General features: G+C 43.9%; 1 protein-coding gene across 11 annotated transcripts in view; it reads right to left on the bottom strand.

The window, feature by feature from the left end:
- Positions 1-4,962: 4,962 nt before the first annotated feature.
- Positions 4,963-17,766, bottom strand: part of huwe1 (HECT, UBA and WWE domain containing E3 ubiquitin protein ligase 1) — a 38,907-nt gene continuing 26,103 nt past the window's right edge. For 6 of the 11 annotated variants that reach the window (XM_044039264.1, XM_044039270.1, XM_044039267.1 and 3 more), the window contains 28 exons: positions 17,438-17,666; positions 17,159-17,337; positions 16,981-17,070; positions 16,602-16,762; positions 16,453-16,495; positions 15,410-15,793; positions 14,985-15,195; positions 14,641-14,759; positions 14,336-14,556; positions 13,807-14,198; positions 12,768-13,413; positions 11,956-12,670; positions 11,757-11,848; positions 11,179-11,335; positions 10,944-11,073; positions 10,534-10,748; positions 10,188-10,426; positions 9,412-9,514; positions 9,046-9,195; positions 8,710-8,955; positions 8,501-8,618; positions 8,269-8,409; positions 7,893-8,180; positions 7,671-7,776; positions 7,297-7,414; positions 6,707-6,888; positions 5,941-6,131; positions 4,963-5,813 (listed from right to left, as the gene is read on the bottom strand). In XM_044039264.1, the coding sequence (XP_043895199.1) occupies positions 5,711-5,813; positions 5,941-6,131; positions 6,707-6,888; positions 7,297-7,414; positions 7,671-7,776; positions 7,893-8,180; positions 8,269-8,409; positions 8,501-8,618; positions 8,710-8,955; positions 9,046-9,195; positions 9,412-9,514; positions 10,188-10,426; positions 10,534-10,748; positions 10,944-11,073; positions 11,179-11,335; positions 11,757-11,848; positions 11,956-12,670; positions 12,768-13,413; positions 13,807-14,198; positions 14,336-14,556; positions 14,641-14,759; positions 14,985-15,195; positions 15,410-15,793; positions 16,453-16,495; positions 16,602-16,762; positions 16,981-17,070; positions 17,159-17,337; positions 17,438-17,666 (5,969 nt within the window). In that variant the 3' untranslated portion in view covers positions 4,963-5,710. The remainder of the gene's footprint in view (positions 5,814-5,940; positions 6,132-6,706; positions 6,889-7,296; positions 7,415-7,670; positions 7,777-7,892; positions 8,181-8,268; positions 8,410-8,500; positions 8,619-8,709; positions 8,956-9,045; positions 9,196-9,411; positions 9,515-10,187; positions 10,427-10,533; positions 10,749-10,943; positions 11,074-11,178; positions 11,336-11,756; positions 11,849-11,955; positions 12,671-12,767; positions 13,414-13,806; positions 14,199-14,335; positions 14,557-14,640; positions 14,760-14,984; positions 15,196-15,409; positions 15,794-16,452; positions 16,496-16,601; positions 16,763-16,980; positions 17,071-17,158; positions 17,338-17,437; positions 17,667-17,766) is intronic. The other 5 variants (XM_044039268.1, XM_044039275.1, XM_044039274.1 and 2 more) reach the window with 4 other exon arrangements.

The raw sequence follows: 17,766 nt of genomic DNA, 5'->3' as shown, positions 1-17,766 counted from the left end.
CCTCTCTGAGACCTGACATCACCCTGTGGTCGGAAGCCGAGAAGAGAGTCCTGATCATCGAGCTGACAGTCCAATTGGAAGGAGCCATCCTGGAAGGGTATGAGAGAAAGAAGCCACGGTATGCCGAGCTCGTGGCAGAATGTCAACAGAGAGGCTGGAGAGCAACAGCTTACCCTGCAGTGGTTTTGTAGGCCTTTCAACCAAGTGCTTCCTGAGGTGACATCAGGTTCACAGAAGCCTGGAAAGCTATCAAAGATCTCTGAGAAGAAGCAGACAATGGGAGTTTCTGGCTCTGGCTACACAGAAGAGAGCAACACCGTGAAACCTGAGCATCAAAATCCAGCTGCAGGGAGCAGCAGGAGGGTCAGGGACGCCACTGACCGTTGCCCCACCATCTGGAGATGTACTGGGATTAAAGGGGCGAAACATCAAGGAGGGACAACCTGACAACCCTGCAGCTGGTACCCAGGCACGGGAGGAAGTGCAACAAGCGGAAACGCCTTGCAGGAAATTACACCATTTGTAAATACAATGCCTAATAACTGCACTGCTGTGACTGTACAGCACTATGCTCCACAAATATTAGCAAAAGAAAAACGTCAAGTAATCAGTAACTTGATCAACAGAAAAAACATTTGGATTTTTTTTGGAAGAAAAGTGCCTCTTAAATATGAGGATTTCCTGCTATAGCATCAGTCAGCCTCAGTCCAGAATCTTGTACTTAAATGCGCTGGTAAACACGTGGTTATAAAGACAGTGAAGTCAGGTTCGGAACACACTGTGAGTGCTGATACGGTTCTTGAAGCTACAGAGAGCGACAGAGGACAGCGGGCGATTGGAGAGCCATTGATCCGGTTAAAGTCATTATGAGGCCAGAAGGTCAGTCGGCCGTCTCTGACCTGGCGTTAATCACTCACTAATTGAAGGGAAATGACTCTGATTTAGTTTCCTTCCATGCTTAGAGTGGCTCTGCTGCCAGATACGACCAGCTCCTCACTCACCAGAACACATCTCATTAAGCATGTTAACTGCAAGCCTTCGCCATCCCGGATTGTTATCATAGATTCAAAATAAGGGCAGTCAGACACAGCGGAAATGGGAATCTGCAGCTTGCAAATACCCAAATTCCCATGGCTGATATTCAAATCGAGGTTTTGCATAAAATGTGTTTCCTGTGAACTCAAAGCAATGACTGTGGTTTGTGCTGGTTTTGACTGACTTTGAAGGCTTTTTCCTCCATGAATAGCAATAACCCTTTAATGTTCATTATCTAGCCTTTCAGTGCTCTATTATGTAGTGAAGATCTGACTGTAGATGTTTTTAACTATTTTTTGTCACCAAGCCTACATTTGTTTTCTATCTATTTACCCCTTCTATGTATAATGATTACAGTGCTGTTTTAATGTTGTTTTCTGTATTGTCATTTTGTCAATGCGATGCAGATCTTTATATCCCTTTATACGTGTTTCTCTGTGCTACATTTAAGAAGTTTCATCAAATGCCTCCTCTCTTAGTGACTTAACAGTATTATGTCTCCAAGCGATAACTTTCTGTGGCCCGACCGCGTCACATGATCTGCAATGTGGCAGGGCTAAATTTCATGCAGTGGCGTCTCTCGTCTAAAATGCCACAAGGTGCCCACTGCTGTGCTACGGAGGGGAGCGGCAGGGGAGGGATGATGGGGAAGGGGCTGCTGCAGATGCAGTGAGGAGAAGAGACGGCCACCAAAGATTCTTGGGAGCTCAAAGGTAATAAAGACAGTGACCTTTACAGTGGACAAACTGTCACTTCTGGTTTGGGTCTCTGCTCAGTGCTCTATGTGCTTGCGTCAGTGAACAAAATCCAGTCTGGCATGCAAAACACACACACACACACACCGGTGGACAAGTATATATCAGCACTGAAGCAAAACATTTGTTACTGTGTATTGATGAAGAAGCAGTGGGCAGCAATGTCACCCATTGAAATGAGAACTCTTATTTTGAAGCCTTGAGTTTCCCTCTAAATGGGAACATAATTAACAAATGTTTGCAGACACTGAAAGAAAACAGTGTACTGTTGCAAACTGGAAGACTACGTCCACTCCTCAGACAGTATTTTCTGCAGCTCCCTGGTTTTCACAGTCAGAGCAGAGAAAGCAGCTTAATCAAGAGGTGACAAAAAACCAGACACATTCACAACAGTACATGACACCCTCCGAAATCTGTCACACTGCTGTCAAATCTGAGGGCCACTCCTGTCCACCTCGTTACGTCTAGTCTCTCTTTTATCTATACATTTGCCCCCAACAACGTCGCACGAGAGGAAAATGTAAAAACTTAATCACGAGAGTGTCTGTGGCTACGTTATATTTGGAAAATCTAACATGAATACACTGAATTAATGCACGATGAATAATTACAAGTTGCGAGTGTGGAGCTCACACCCTGTAAATAGCAACTGATTCTGCTTCAGATGAAGCCGCTGATTACCGTAAAGCTTTTCCCCTACCCTTGTGAAGGTGAAGGATCACAAATTGCTTGGGAAAGAATGAAATCTGCAAGCACCATCATTCATTTTCTCCTCTGTAAACATCTCTCCAGCTAATTACAAACAAACCAATTACTCTAATGAACTGATTTTGTTCATTTGCCTGCTCTGTCTGCTAAAAAAAAAAAAAAGCTTTATCATTTTGCTTGGTGAGCTCTGTAATATTGTGAAGGCAGCACAAGTCAAACAAATTACTCTGAGAGCTTTTTGGCTCATACATAAAGTACTAGTCATTATTAATGAAACGCCACTGGCCTTCATTTCCTCCTCAGCTCCACTATCTCTGATGTGGTCTTTTTTTAATTTTAATGTTAAGTTGAGCATTAATTCCTGAACAATGCTTAATTTAATTAAATTCCACCAACGAGCAACTTTGTATATGGTTCTGCATGAGAATGCTGAGTTTGACTAAATAATGAAGAATGCGTCCAGTGTCAAAAAACTGACATTATTACAATGTCTGCTACAGGTTTCTCCCAGACTATGACGAGGAAATTATTAGTGAAGGTGACTTTACTAACACTGAAACCCTACGACAGGGAACATCCTGTTTAGTCTGCGCAGTTCAATGATGCCCACCCAGTGGAGGCGACTGGCACGAAGCACTGCGATAGCTCATTTGGCAGCAACTGCTGACAATACAGGAGAGATGTTCTGCTGAAGTTGCATCACAATGTCCACAAGAAGAAATCTAGCATGACAGAAAAGGTTAATCTAATCTCTGAGTAAATTCCCAGCGTGGCTGGATTATTTTCCTCCTTTAATTGCACAACAAAGCCTCCACGCAGCAACAAGATGCGCAAATCAAGCAAGGCTTGAAAATTGCTTCATACGTGAAGGGAGGCAGGGGCACCGTGCACTGTACTGTGAAACCACGGCTTAGTGTGGGGTCTGGAGTCCCTGCACGACCGCACTATAATTTCATTTATCACACCTCGGCGCACATTAAATCAGACATGGACACTCCCTTTACTGCAACTGGTATGTTGCAGCTTTGCAGTGGGGGGTTGGAGGTGAGAGGTGGGGGAGGGTCAGAGACACAGCAAAGGAACACAACAGCCGTTTTGATTTCCAGCGTTTGTAGTGGGTCCTTCATGTGGAACAAATTCAGCAGGTGATAGAGGAAGAATGCACATGGGGGGCGGGGGGGAGTGAGAGAGAAAGAGAGAAGAGAGAAGAGCAGGTGCAAAACTGCAGAGATGTGAGGGCTTTAGTGGAGTATTCTATAAGTGATTATCCCTAAAAAACAACATGCATTCAAACTGTTGGTGATGTTAAACGAGTTATAGAGTCTGGGCAGTTTACTGTTGAAATGTTGAAGTGGATTACAGCAAATTTAAAATTCTGACAGACCAGCTTTAGGGGGGGAGATTGGGGTCACCAGCCTTTTACTCAATACTGAAGTACACGTTTTAAATAACATGCATTCAATTTGTGATTCATTTATCAAACGCATCCCTCATAAATGTTGGGTTCACCAATTCAAAAGATAAGAAATTGCAGTAAGAACTCTTCAGTAATATTATAGCATGCACAGATTTGCATTGAGAGTTGGGTCACAATGATACTTAAAAAGAGGGTCCCCACATAAAAAGATTTAAGAATATGTGGACATGGTACAATTAGTGATTGAGCCACAGAAGGGGGTGGAACCTCCAAAAACAAGGTTCATGGTGTTTTTCTTGTTTAAAATAACCTCTTAAATTTGCACCAGCACCTCCAGGTTTAGGCTTTAAGCTTGTTATTGAAAACTAAAGATTTAACTTCACTACATTAAAATGGGCAACACCACTTACACAACATAGTAAGTATTACGACAAACCAAACCTCCAGGTGCGCAAATGCATCTTGAAAAATTTGCGTTTTGATTGCAGATATTACACTACTTGATTAAATTATCACATCCCAGTAATGCAGTCGTTAATTAATTACAGTGTACTTCCTGCTGCGAAATCTTGATCTGAAATGTGTTGCATAAAAAAAACACCCGTGTTAAAATACACTTATTAATTGTGGCTTGACACGAAATACATGTTTTTGGTTAACCTGAAGTGAAAAAGCAAAACCCTGACCATTGTCTGGCACTTTGACTAAAGACAGTGTGAGTGGAGGGCGCACTGGGTCAGTGTCAGCATGCAAAAAGACAGTTGTGCTACAACCAGCGTCCACTATAGTCCCTACTACACATCTTCATTTACTGTGTCATGAGTTAAAGTCTCACTGCTAAGAGCAGTAGAAGCTCCAGGTGAAGAAGTGTCCTAAGATAAATATAGGGACTAATTGACAAACTGACAATAATATTGTCAAAGTATTATCTTTTCTAGTAGATGGCCAATAATTATTTCAGTGCAATTACATTTTCACATTGGGCTTTCGATGAAATGAATGAACCTGCATGTTATGGTACAACACTGTTAAAAGAGACAATGGACGCAAATTTTATGCATTTATTCATGTAGTTATTCCACTCCGATTCAAAGGCTCAAGGCTGGGTAAGTGATTTAATAGCCAAAAATACTCTAGAATTTATGGTTAATGTCTTTATCTCCTTCAGGTTTTCTCTTCATATTTTTGTACCATCCTTCCTTAAAAATGCCACAAAACTTTGAAAAGTGCATTTTTGTGAGTATCTCCAAAACTTAAGTTGTCCATACACCCCGCATAAAAATGTCCCCTGTTGTCAAGGCTCGTGAGGTCACAAATTTGCAACAAGAAACCACCAACATTTTTTCCCCAAAGGTTTTATAACCATCCTGTTCAAACATCATTCTCTTTTTTTTTCTTTTTACACAACCAGAGAACAAAAAAGATTAAACATAATAAACTCCCAAACCTTTTGTACAGAGAAATCAAACTAAATGAAGAAAATGTCTCTTATATTAGTCCATGTATTATCCTCTGAATTCCACTCTTGCATTTGTCATTAAATTGGGAAGGGAGACACGATTGTGTCAACATGAGGCTCTCTGTGTTGTACGCAATGTTAAATCAGTCCATTTCACTTGCTGGTTGTATCTGTTTTATATGGAATAGAAACCAGTAAGTCTAGGCCATTCAACAAGTTATCCAGTAAATGTCTATGATAGTGTGTGTGCATGTGTTCAAAGTTATCAGTGTGAATGTGTCAGGAGTAGGCAAATCTAAATTAGATGTCTGCATGTTTTTTTAAGAGTCTCATGATTTAAGCCAATCCGAATCCCTCGGAGCATTCCTGAATGGCCAACAGCAGCATATGTCTCAGCTTCTCATAGCTCTCATAGGCTGGAAGGTCCAGCTGGTTAAAGCTGGAGAAGGAAAGAGACAATATAATTCAAGTCAAACAAATACTCACAATCAATTGTGGAAATCATTATTTTACATCACTATGATTGGATCTTAATTTGTGAAAGTGATGTGTGTGTGTTTGTGTACCAGGTATGAGCAGATGGCAGGCGGTCAGTGGAGCGATCATCGCGGTGAATCTGGAACTTCTGAATGCCGTTCATGCCCTCCAGGGCAGCGAAACCCTGGAGAGGAACTTTGGATGTACCCGTGACAAACTGTAGGAACTTGGCCCGGTCCGCCTGGTCAAAGGACCGCAAGGCCCTCCAGAACCACTGGATCTGGTGGAAGAAAGAAAAACAATTTATGACACCGTTTGCTGCAGTTTACTGATGATGTGCTTCTCTTTATGCATGTGCTGTCACACGGAGGACATTGACGTTTGGCCAATAACGCCCACACAATGGCAGCGTTTCTTGAATTCAAAGTATCTTCAAAGAGTTTTTTTTGTATTTCTGGATATGTGCTACACTAGAAACCATATCTTGCTTCACATGCCAGTTCCACAAAAGAGCCCAAAACATTTTTTTATGCAACTTCTACTCTGCTAGAATGACTGAGATGAGCAAACTGTGTGGCGTTGTCATCCGATGAAGGTCCAGCAGCAATTGGCAGAAATTTAATAAACAGCCAGTAAAGTTTGTTTAACTGTATAATCATCAACTTAAAAGAAAAATACTTTGGTTTTTTAGGGGTTAGGTGAAGAAGTCCTCCCTTTGTTGCACTCTGCAGTCTCACCATTAGATGTCACCAATTGCTACAAATCTGACCTTTAAAAGACTCCCATTTACAGATTAAAATGTTAAAGCGGGTAAACATTTCCATAATAATGTAGTGCATGTTAACTCATGCAAACCTGAATGGAGCTGGACTGGTATTTGTGATATTCGGTGTTGGCCTTTAGGTCGTCGATGTCAATCGTAGGCAGGCCAGATATGAGCAGCTCCAGCTCCTGCTCAGTGAAGATTGAGATCAGCCTCTTGGGGATGATCTCATAGAATCCCTCGAGGAAGGCTGCCAGCTGTTTGCGGATTGCACCTAGAAAACGAATGTCAAGTATTCACACAGGGATCTTTCTATAATTAGATGAGAATATTCTTTTAGGCACACGAACAAGGAAACCATCGTTTAATTTGGTGGCTATTTTCCTACAATTAAGCAGCTGAATATGTAATTGTTTTCTGAATAATGTATTTCAGCAGCAGCTGGAGGATGATGGTAATGAAAAATCAGCCACCATCACAGTGATCAGTCCCACATTGAAAAGTGTAGCCACCTAGTGTTTTCTTTGAGCATCGGAGGATATATGCCCTCAACAGTTGAAAATTAAATCTGCTACAAATTATACCATCTGCACTGTTCTGACTGTTCCCATTAAAAGTTACCAAGAGAATAAACATACTACTTAGATGAGATTAAGAGTTGGTGAAATAACCACAGCCGTACCTGTCATCTTCATCTGGCACACCAGGTGCACATACTCTTTTTTGTTTTCCTCCGTGACCAGGATGTTGGCTCCATTTGGCTTGAGGTCTCTCACTTCACACACTCCAAACTCTTGGACCTACACACAAAAAAGCAAAGGGACACTTTCAATGTTGCAGATCTTAGCCAGATTCAGTCTCATATTTTACTGCAAATTATTTTAATGCCATCAGACATCCATGACAGTATTATAACATCAATTTTATGACTACATAAACCATCTGAGATTCAAGCCCTTGAGGCCATATTCCAATTTCAAGAGTTACGGCAAAGAATAAGTAAGAATTAATTTTCCACTTGAAGATAATTGAAACATTAAGAGAACAGACACCAACCTCTGTGCTGAACGTCAGCTCGTAGCCCAGTGTGGACACATCATTCTCCAACAAGTAGACCAAGCCCTGGAAGAATGGATAGTCCTCACTCTCCATGTCGGTGTACCTGTAAATTTTTACATATTCAAGAATGCAAAAATAAGCTAAATAAGCTTTGGGTGTCACAGCATGAATTAAAGTGATCAATATTGCTTTTTTCTTGACTGCCAAAAGCTGAAATACCTGACACTCTTGCCCAGGATGTGTTTGTAGAAGCTACGGGTGAAGTAGCATTCCAATAACCGGTTATCATAGACTGCCTTCGCCACCACACGACCCACAAACTTGAAGTAGCTGAGGTGGTTGGGGTTGCAGTGAGATGACGGGTTGATGGTGTATGTGACACGGTCACCCGGTGAAGTACGGAATAGGGCGTACATAGGGTTAAACATCTCCCGGGAGATGATCATGTACCATTCCCTCAGCAGGCCACCGGCATCCTGTCCCTCTTCTCCTTCAAAGACAATGTACCTGTAGCAAGGCAGCAGAGTATGACTCGGGTTGTGTGATTGATAACTGAAAAGACATCCAGGTGGATAAAAGGGCAGAAGGGTCTTACAGTCTATTCTTCATGTCCTCTGGGCTCTTGCGATGCAGCTCCCTGTAGGAATCTTCAAACACATGATCTCTCCTCACATGCACAGCCATGTCCTCCTTCCTCAGGCCTTCATCCAGCCGCTCCAACTCCTGGCGGAAATACCTGCAGAGACGCCCAGAACGAGCAGAAGGTTAGTAATTCAAAAAAAACAATATCTGTTAGACAGTTCAAAGTGTAAAATAATCCAACTTACTTTCTCTTAACGTCAAAGTCAAGGATCCGTATGTAATCAACCAGTACTGCAAAAGGCCCATCAGCCAAGTGAGTGGTGGACTGGCGCAGGATCTGGTTAAGCACTGTGCGGTGAGTTTCTAAAAATAGACAATGAGTCTCGTTATTCACAATGCTACACATGACAAAAAAAACTTCATAATTCTTCTCACTGAAATTCTTCAGGCTTACCAGCAAACCGGAGGAATTTCTGGGTGTCTGGTGGCAGATTGGAAGAGATGTGCATGGAGGATGGTTCTCTTGAAAAGAACGGGTCTAGGGATGAAGGTGTGGCCGGTGTAAGCGGGGCTGGGGACAGTGGTGGAGGCTCATCTTTGATGTGAGACAGCTGGCTCTCCCTGGTGTCCCTCACAGGAGGTTTGCTCTCTCGCTCTGTGGCATGGACTAAGAAGAAGGCCTCCACAGCAGGCTGGAGAACTGAGGAAACAAAGACAATAAATTGAAACTTAACCTAAACACTTAACTTGCTGCTTAAATTACACAAAGAATTACTGCAGTTAAACGTACCTAGTACTGCATGCTGGTCATGGGACTCCTCCAGCTCTTTCAGACACTCTCCAAGCATGTCCCACAGTTCATCCAACAAGAGCTGTTCACTGAGTAGAGGCAGGTCAGGAAGTCTCTCCTCGCTCTCTGACTGGCCATTTCCTTCTTCATCTAAAAAGTAATATCAAATATACGCTGAAGCCCCTTTGACAATTCTGTACACTGCAGTAACCAATTCAAGACATATCATTTATAACTGATAACTGAAATACACTGTACAACCGCTGGCAATTCCAGGTAAAAATTCAGAAGCTTTCTATCATACTAGATTCAAAAATCAGGTAATCGCTACATGTTTTGATTGAACAGTTTGCATGAGCATCATACCAAGAGGTGCGGGGTCCTGCTCCAGGGGAGATGGCTGGTCTACATCCATTGGAGAGTCATCTCTTTGGGCTGCCTGCGCTTCTGTCATTGACTGCACTTCGGACTACAGAAAATAAATCAGAGAGGACCGGGTAGGGCAGAGAGACGGGATGAGCAACAGGAGAAAAAAAATGTAGGCTTTAATTATCATAATAAAATCTTCTGTAGTAGGTCATTATGACTGAAACAGCCATGCAATGTGACATTTCCATTATCAAACACATAAGGAGCAGAACTGAGACAGATATGGGAAGGAGGAACAGCCAAAAGCATGAAGCCATGTCAGCCAGCAAACAGACCATATCACAGGAACAGATTGAGAGCAGGCATCACAATTACATACAGAACATTTCAACTTTAATATGTCATGTCATCATGATATAGAATGCAGTGAATCCCTGACACATCTGTGATTCTATAGGGGCTGCCAGTGTTCATCACAGTACCACAGTAGTATTTTGTTGTCAACAGATAACTCAATGTAATAGAATATCAAAGAAGAAAAGATTCGCTTTCCAATAAGTAATGGCTCAGACATGGATTAGGTCATGAATTTCACAAAGCCTGATATGGTGCATGTTAAAGCTTGTTGACCATGACAGTAATTCTGGCTTAATTTTACTGTGATGGTCATACTATGAAGTCAGTGTTCTTATCTTCATTGTTTAAATAATCTCCTAAAATGTCTGCAGTGTGTAAGTAGGAGTACGCCTGCTGTCAGTGCAGCCCATGCTAACCGTGGCAGCAGCAGCCGTGCCAGCAGGAGGAGCAGCACCAGTGGGAGCATGGGGGGCAGCCACTGAGGATCCTGCAGCAACGACGGCGGCGGCGGCAGAGGAGGCGGTGGGTAGGGGTGCCTGTTGGAGCCGGCGTGCCCTCTGACCCTCTCTCACCATCTGGATGATGGCATCAGCTTCAGCCTCTAGCTGACGCACTGCAGCCTGGATGCTGCTAGCTGAGCCCAAACTGGTAGAGCCTGGCCATTAAGAGAGGGGAGGACATGGAATTTAACACTTAGTAGGGTTATTGTATGTTCATCCAGAATATATCTTATACGTGTGTGTATATGACACATCTGCCTACCTAATCGTCCTGTCTGTTTGGCTTTCTTGTTGGCACGTCGTGTGTCCTCACGGAGTTGGATAATGACCTGCAGCACTCGCAAGAAAAACTTCTGCGTCGATGTCTTGGAAGTCAGTGAGCTCATGCAGGGAAGCTGTAGTTCACGTCCCCCAAGTGTGCGTTTCTGTGCAGCCACAATCACTACACTCTCCGAGCCGTCAAACCTGTGCCCCCGCCAGCAGATGAATAACAAGGTAAAGGACATTGTAATTGTAACGAGAATTAACCTTCATGCATTAAACTAACATACTGTAGCATCACTTCAAAAATTTACTAGTTTGAATTGTGTCCTCAGTATATCAGCCCCTTTTAAGCTCAGTGACATTAATAAACTAGTGTCACTGGGCCATCCATAGCCTAAACTAGCTAACCTGCTAGTCATCTTGCCCTTGAGCCTGGCTGAGATGGAGGAATCCTCAGGAGCATCTGGGGAGTGTGAATCAGCGTGTGCCCGCCTCTGCTGCTCCAAGTTATATTCTCTAAGTTCAGCAAGTAATGTGCCTGAGAGAGACAGAAAAAAATGCTCAAATACAATTAAATACATGAGACAACTGTATTTCCCCAAATAAGTCCAACTGAAAACTGGCAGTGTCTCCCAACACTAACCGATCTGTTTGCAAAGAGTGTATCCGAGGTGTCTAGCCCCACTGAGCAGAAGTCTGAGCACAGTGTCTCTGGTGGAACCATCTCCTCTGGACAGCTGCAGCAGAATGTTAGCTGCATCCTCCAGACCCTCCTCTGAACATGAGTGAGATGTCAACACCTTGAGGAGGACAAGGAAAATGGTTGTTGGACAAAATGTCTTACTGCAAATAGGTGCAAAATCACAAAAAGAAATAGATCAACTCATCTTGGGTGAAAAGGACTAAGTAATTAAGTATATGTTGTTAGTAATCAGACAAAGTCTAATTTCTCAGAAGCTTGGGTTAGTAACAATTGAAATGACTTGTGGCCAATCCGAGATAAAGGCTGAAAATAATAAATTAGGCTGATTTACAAGTACTGACAAAACATAAAGCTAACCATCTAAATATTGGATGTCTGGACTGAGACACAACTAACAATCATTTGACCAGCTAATATTTAAAATGAAAATATACTGCACAGCTTGAGTAACTAGCGCTCTGATTTCTGCTTCACACACATTTCAAGACGACAGTGACCAATGTGATACTTCTCCATACCTCCACAGAGAGTTGAAGTTGTTTCTCTGTGAGTCCACTTGAGGCAATCTTGTTGTCACTTTCTGGACTGATCATAGTGCCTCTTTGTTTCCCTATTGGAGGCCACAAAAATGTACATCATTACAATCTTTTAAAATATCTTGTACTCTTTAATGCTTAAATGAAGAGATTACATTTTATTTGGAATAAATGGCACTACCTGTAGAGATTGTTCCAGTGGACGTGGGTATAGAGATTGTTGTAGAGGATGTCTGGGAGGCTGTTAGACTCCCTGAGGAAGTACCCTGTGCTGCAGTTCCCACAGAAGACCCTGGGCCTGGCACAATGGGCTGGGTAGCGCCTACAGATGCTACAACTGGTGTTGTGACTGGGATTGTGGCTCCTGAACTGGTTGCCACACTGGGGTTGGCAGCTTGTGGGGTGGGGTGTCCGGCAGGCACCTCCGTGGCCTTGTTGTCAGGCAGAGCGATGGATATGAGAGAGAGCAGACGCAGCAGCTTTTCAGTAAGCAACGAGCTCCGTCTGATCACTGGGTGGGATAGCATGTTCATCAGTTGGCCAAGAGGGGATGTTTCCAGGCTGAACTGGGCCCCCTCTGCATCTGCACTGCCCCCAAGAGGTACTGTCTTCATAGAGGCTTTGCCCTTGCGACTGACATTCATGTTGTCCAGCTTGACTAGCAGGTCCCAAAAATCAGTGGAAATACCCAGAGACTGGGGTGTAAGGATTGAGGAGCCAAAGGAGATCTGTGTGGTGGAGGCATTGGAGCTGGGGTTGCTTAGAGACTGTGACCCTGTCCTGGAGCTTCCACCACCACTTCCTCCACCAGTGACAGAACAAAGACGAGAATCAAGGTCAGAGGATGATCCTGTCAGATCTTTACACCGCTGCTGGGTGAAGTGGCTAGGAAACACCTGCAGGGGTCGACAAAAATCAAAAAGAATATTAATTATAAACTTAATTTACCATATAATAAATATACACTAAATGGTATAAATGAAAATAGGTCACCTTAGCCAGTTGGATAAGTGTGTCCAACACGTGTCGACAGACTACTGGAGCAGCCTGTGGGTGGATGTGAACAGTTGAGCCTCCTCCACATGTGACACTTGCAGCAGCACCTGCCACTCCGCCCAATGTTCCAGATCCTGTGGAACCCCCAGCTGAGTGACGGTCAGCATGTTTCCTACCTGATGCTCGTTGAATTTGGAAAATGTTTGTCCGGCAGCCCAAAGCTGCGTCCATAGACACAGAGAGCCAGGAAAGCTGGCTAGAACTACGAGATTCCACTCTGTTCAGTAGCTCCAAGGAGGATGAGGATGAAGAGGATGACGAAGATGAGAGGGAGGAGGTAGCAGAGCCTTTTCCTCCACAGCCGCCCTGGGTGCTTCTCTTGCCACGAGAGTCTTCTAGCCGTGACGTCTCCACACAAACCTCACTTTCACTGCTGCGTTGGAGGATGGACAACAGGCTGCGTATGACCCATCCTCGTGTCTGAGAGTGGTAGCATAGATTCCTGAGCACACGGTGCAGGCGGCTGGTGTTAAGCTTGGGCTCATCTACGAAAAGTAAAACGAGCAGGCAGGACAAGGCCTCGTGGTCCAGCAACAATCGACCTCGCAGACGCAGCAAAGAGTCCACACTAGAGCTGGAAGGTCTGCAGAACAAAAACATGTTCAGTTCGTCACCCGTCAAAAGCAGTGAATGAGGCTACCTATGTTTCTACATTTACTTACATTGTTAATTACATGACAGTAAAAGCTATAGGTAATATTGGTATTATTGGTAATATTGAAAAGGTACACAACCTTTTCAATATCATCAAAGGTGCATTAGATTCAGACCATTGCCAAATAAGTTCACACAATGCTGATTAAGCCTATCAGCTTAAGACTCTCAGTAGACCACTAATTTGATGTTGATGGAGGGAAGGTGGAAGCATGACAGTAATGCTAGTAAAGCCAGGTGGCTGTAAACTAAAGGGTAAAGAAATATCCACAGTTCTCTGCAACATGATTGAGTTGAAACAAATGTTGACACGAAAGCTCACCTGTGGTTTGTTCCTCCCCCCATTTGAAATGTGCCTCCTCTCTGCACAGCCAATCGGGTGTACTGGACACCACGATTGCTCCCAAGCCGACTGGTGAAGGCAGGTGAGCGTAAGATGGCTGATAGGGCTGAAGATGAGCTATGACCAAACAGCCTCTCATGCATTAGTTGCCTCTGGCGTGCCTCTTGCTCCCTACGCAACGCAGCTGCTTCAGCAGCAATGTCCGGAGGCATGACAGCCAACACACTGTCCTCCATGTCCTCCAGAACACTACGCCGGAGCTCTGAAGGTAGCGTCTGGATGAAAGTGACTGGATCCAAAGGAGTGTCTCCCTGTGTAGGCTGCTGGGCTAGCTCTCTGCGCTGCTGCTCTGCACGCTGCTGGGCAAGAACCTAAGGCGAACAGTAGTATACTTAATAACAAATAACATTTTCTATAACGTTTAGAACATAAAAATCGCTGGAAAGCACACTTTATTTATACCAGATTAGCAGCTCTAAAGCTATGCATTTCATCTACAGTCTCCCACCTCTTCCTGAATGGCAGGTGGCAGGGCCGCCAGGAATTCAGGGCTGACTTCTGTAACCCCAGGTCCACTCAGAACAGGTACAGTAGAGGTAGGCAGGCTGGTAGCAGCAGGAACGCGGGAGGGTGGTCTGATCCCAAGCTGGTTTTGCAGAACCTCTCGACGTATATCCTCAGGAAGAGCGGCCAGGAAAGAGGGATCCACACCCTCTGGCAGACTGATGCCTACCAAAGTAAAAACAAACATTGGGAGATCTAATACTACATTCAAATATTAGAAAAACTGAAAAGTATGGCAATTAATTTTACCTGCAAGTGGGTCCTCCTCATCATTGCTGGTTGATGGGAGAGGCTCTTCCTGTATAGCCTGAGACTGGCTGTCAGCACTATCACTCCTGGGCATTGTTTCTCCAGGGGATGAGGTGGAGCTGTGAATATGAAAGGGAAAAATGATTCATCAGCCAAGAAGAATTAGCATGTCAATAAACTCAAATTGTTTTTTTCTTATGGTTAACTTAAGAGAGAAAATATATTTTTTTGCTGGCAATAAAATGGGGATACTATATTACCAAATATGGTTATCCGTGATAAAAGGATACATGATACAGTTTTACATGTGGATATTGTCAGACACTATAGTACAAGTTACAAACCCAGTTTCTGCATCAGTCTGCCTGTCAGTCAGCCCACTTTCCCCACTACCAGAAAGTTCCTGAGACAGCTGGGTGGTTTGGATAGGGATGGGAGCAGCTTCTTCCTGAGTGGCAGAGGCGGGGCTGCTGGTATCCATAGGTGATCCTTCCAGTTGAGACACACCCACTACTGCAGGCTCTGAGCTCTCAACAATATCTGGACTTAAGGATGCTGAGGTAAAAAAAAGAAAAGAAAAACTCACAATGGTTAAAAACCATTTCACTAGATGTACTGTAGCAGAGTTAAATGGCTAACTGTTTATACTTCAGTGTCCAGAGTTTTTAGCACAGATCTGGAGCATACCAGGATCACCGTCATTTAAATTACATGTTTGTCCTTACTGTCAGCCAGTCTGTACAAAAAGAGTTTTTCAAAGTTAGTCTACCTTCCCTGCCTTCATCCAATGCTCCTCCTCCACCACCTCCACCACCTCCTCCTGCTCCGACTCTCTCACCAATTGTGGGTGCTGGCGACATTTCCATCTGGGATGCCTCCGCCTCACTGTTAGGCCTGTCAGCTGCTGACAATGGTGGAAGGCCTGCCCCAGCCAGAGCAGCTAGTGGGCTGGCATGTGGCTCGCCCAGTAGCAGGTCAGCAATTGGCTGGTGGACCTGCTGACTTATTGCAGTCTCCAGGGAGACTAGAGCCTGTTCATGAGGAGCAGGTGTGGTGGGAGTGACCTCTCCAGATGGGGGAGCAGTGAGGAAACCTTCCGAGACCCTGGGTGGGTCCAGACATGACACTGTACCACCCTGAGCCTGCTCACCCTCTGTAAGATCCAGAAAGAAATCTTGTGTGAAGACAGGTGGTATAGTTAATATTTTTTGTTGTCTACAATGAATATATGTTTTTCTTTATGATACATTTTACAGACAAACTTTATTTCCACAAAGATGCCAATAGCCTCTGCTAAGGAAGGCAGTAAGTTGTATAGTTATCTCCTGAATGGGGTGTACAATCCTGATCCCCAACAACAACACAACTTACTACCTCACCACAGCAGAGCCAGCTGCAAAATACTGAAATACAAGATAAATACAAGATAAACACAATTCAACATTTTACACATATTACACATTTACAAATATTTAGTGACACAATATGTGGAGTTACATGCCAATGACAGCAGTGAACATTAGATATTTTCAGATTTATTGTTGCAAATAATTCAAAAGAAAAATTTACTTTGCAGCAGATATGGATGCCAGGCTGTTATGGCAGTGCCATGAGAAAGACAGTAGACTGTATAGTTATCTCCCAGATCTGGTGTGATCCTAAAACTATACAAACTACTACCTCATCCCACAACACGCTTTACTGGCAGCTTGCCTCTGGGTGCTCATCACCAAGATGTGTCCATGGTTCAGTTCATGGACAGGTTCAGAAATGTCAACATTAAGGAAGTAAAAACTATTTAAATGTCACTACCTGCAGTATTGTCCGCTCCATTAATTGTACCCAATCCAGAACCCTGGGGACAATGACAGAAGACATTAGGAAACAGAACACAAATATCCAGACTCCCTGTACATAGCATTCAATATTTTTTTTATATATATATTTTTTAATCAACCAACCTGCAAGCTCTGTTCCCTGGCCTGTTCTGCTCCAGAGGCCCTTCTCTCATTTTGCTTCGACTCCTCCTCCTCCGCCAGCTGTCTCCTCCTTTTCTCTCTGCGCTCTTCCAGTTCCTCATCCCGCAGACTCTCCAGATGCTGCAGGATAGGTACCTTCACAACTAAAAGTAAACAAGTAAAGTAAAAAGTAAAAACAAATGTCAGAATATACAGTATCCTTGGCAGTAAATGAAAGTTGTAACAAGTCTGCAAAGAGATGCAATTAAAGCTACCCCATTTAACCTGAAATTTAAAACAGCAAATGCAAAGTGCAGGTGCTGTGACCAAGTCTACCAATTAAATTGATCTTTAATGAGTTAAGTTTATTGCTTTAACCTACCTGCTACACAGTCATGCATACTCTCAGCATCCAGCACTTTGCACTCATCTGTCCATCTTGTCAAGGCAGTGGGAATACTAGAGAGGGTGCCTAAAGAGACAAAGAAACAGATTATGAATTCAAACCAATGCTAAAGCAAAAGACCATGAAAGTCAGTACAACCTGAAGCAATTCTCACCTGCTTGTCCCCCAGTACTGCTCTGCTCATGGAAAAAGTCATCCAACAACTCATCATCGGAACGAGCAATAATGTGGACATCTTCATTTCCAACCAAAAGACGGGCACGACCTCGAGACTGCAGGGGCAGAGAGCTGGACAGCTGTAAAATGTCTGCTGCAGCACTGGGACCCAACAACCTAAAGAAAGGAGTAGAAGAAGAAAAGTATTTTCTATTGCTGCTGCTTCATGTAGGAGTTTCAAGACTGCTGTTTTACACTATGACCCAAATGTGTTTACCTTTGCAAGATGAGTGGTGGGTTGGGCTGGCGATTGCCAGGGTAGTGGACATGAATGGTGTGTCCACTGTTGGCAGTGAGCTGGCGCAGTGTCCGCTGACTGCGACCCATACCCTGGGCTAGCCGGCTGCTAGTGCCTGCCACCCCTAGGGTGAGGGAACCGTGATCAGCATGGCGCACCATCAGCGGGTGGGAGCTGGGAATGTTGCCTGGGGAGGGAGGGATGTCAGCTGATGGAAACACAAAACAGTAGGCAGACATTAGGGGAACAGAGCCACTTGAAGGAGGGTAACTATCGGTCAGATCTTTTTTCATATTTTGCTTTGTCAT

The sequence above is a fragment of the Solea senegalensis genome, linkage group LG11 (assembly GCF_019176455.1).
Source record: "Solea senegalensis isolate Sse05_10M linkage group LG11, IFAPA_SoseM_1, whole genome shotgun sequence".
Lineage (NCBI taxonomy): Eukaryota > Metazoa > Chordata > Actinopteri > Pleuronectiformes > Soleidae > Solea > Solea senegalensis.
The sequence above is the reverse complement of the archived record's forward strand: the minus strand, read 5'-3'. Positions and strand labels throughout refer to the sequence as shown.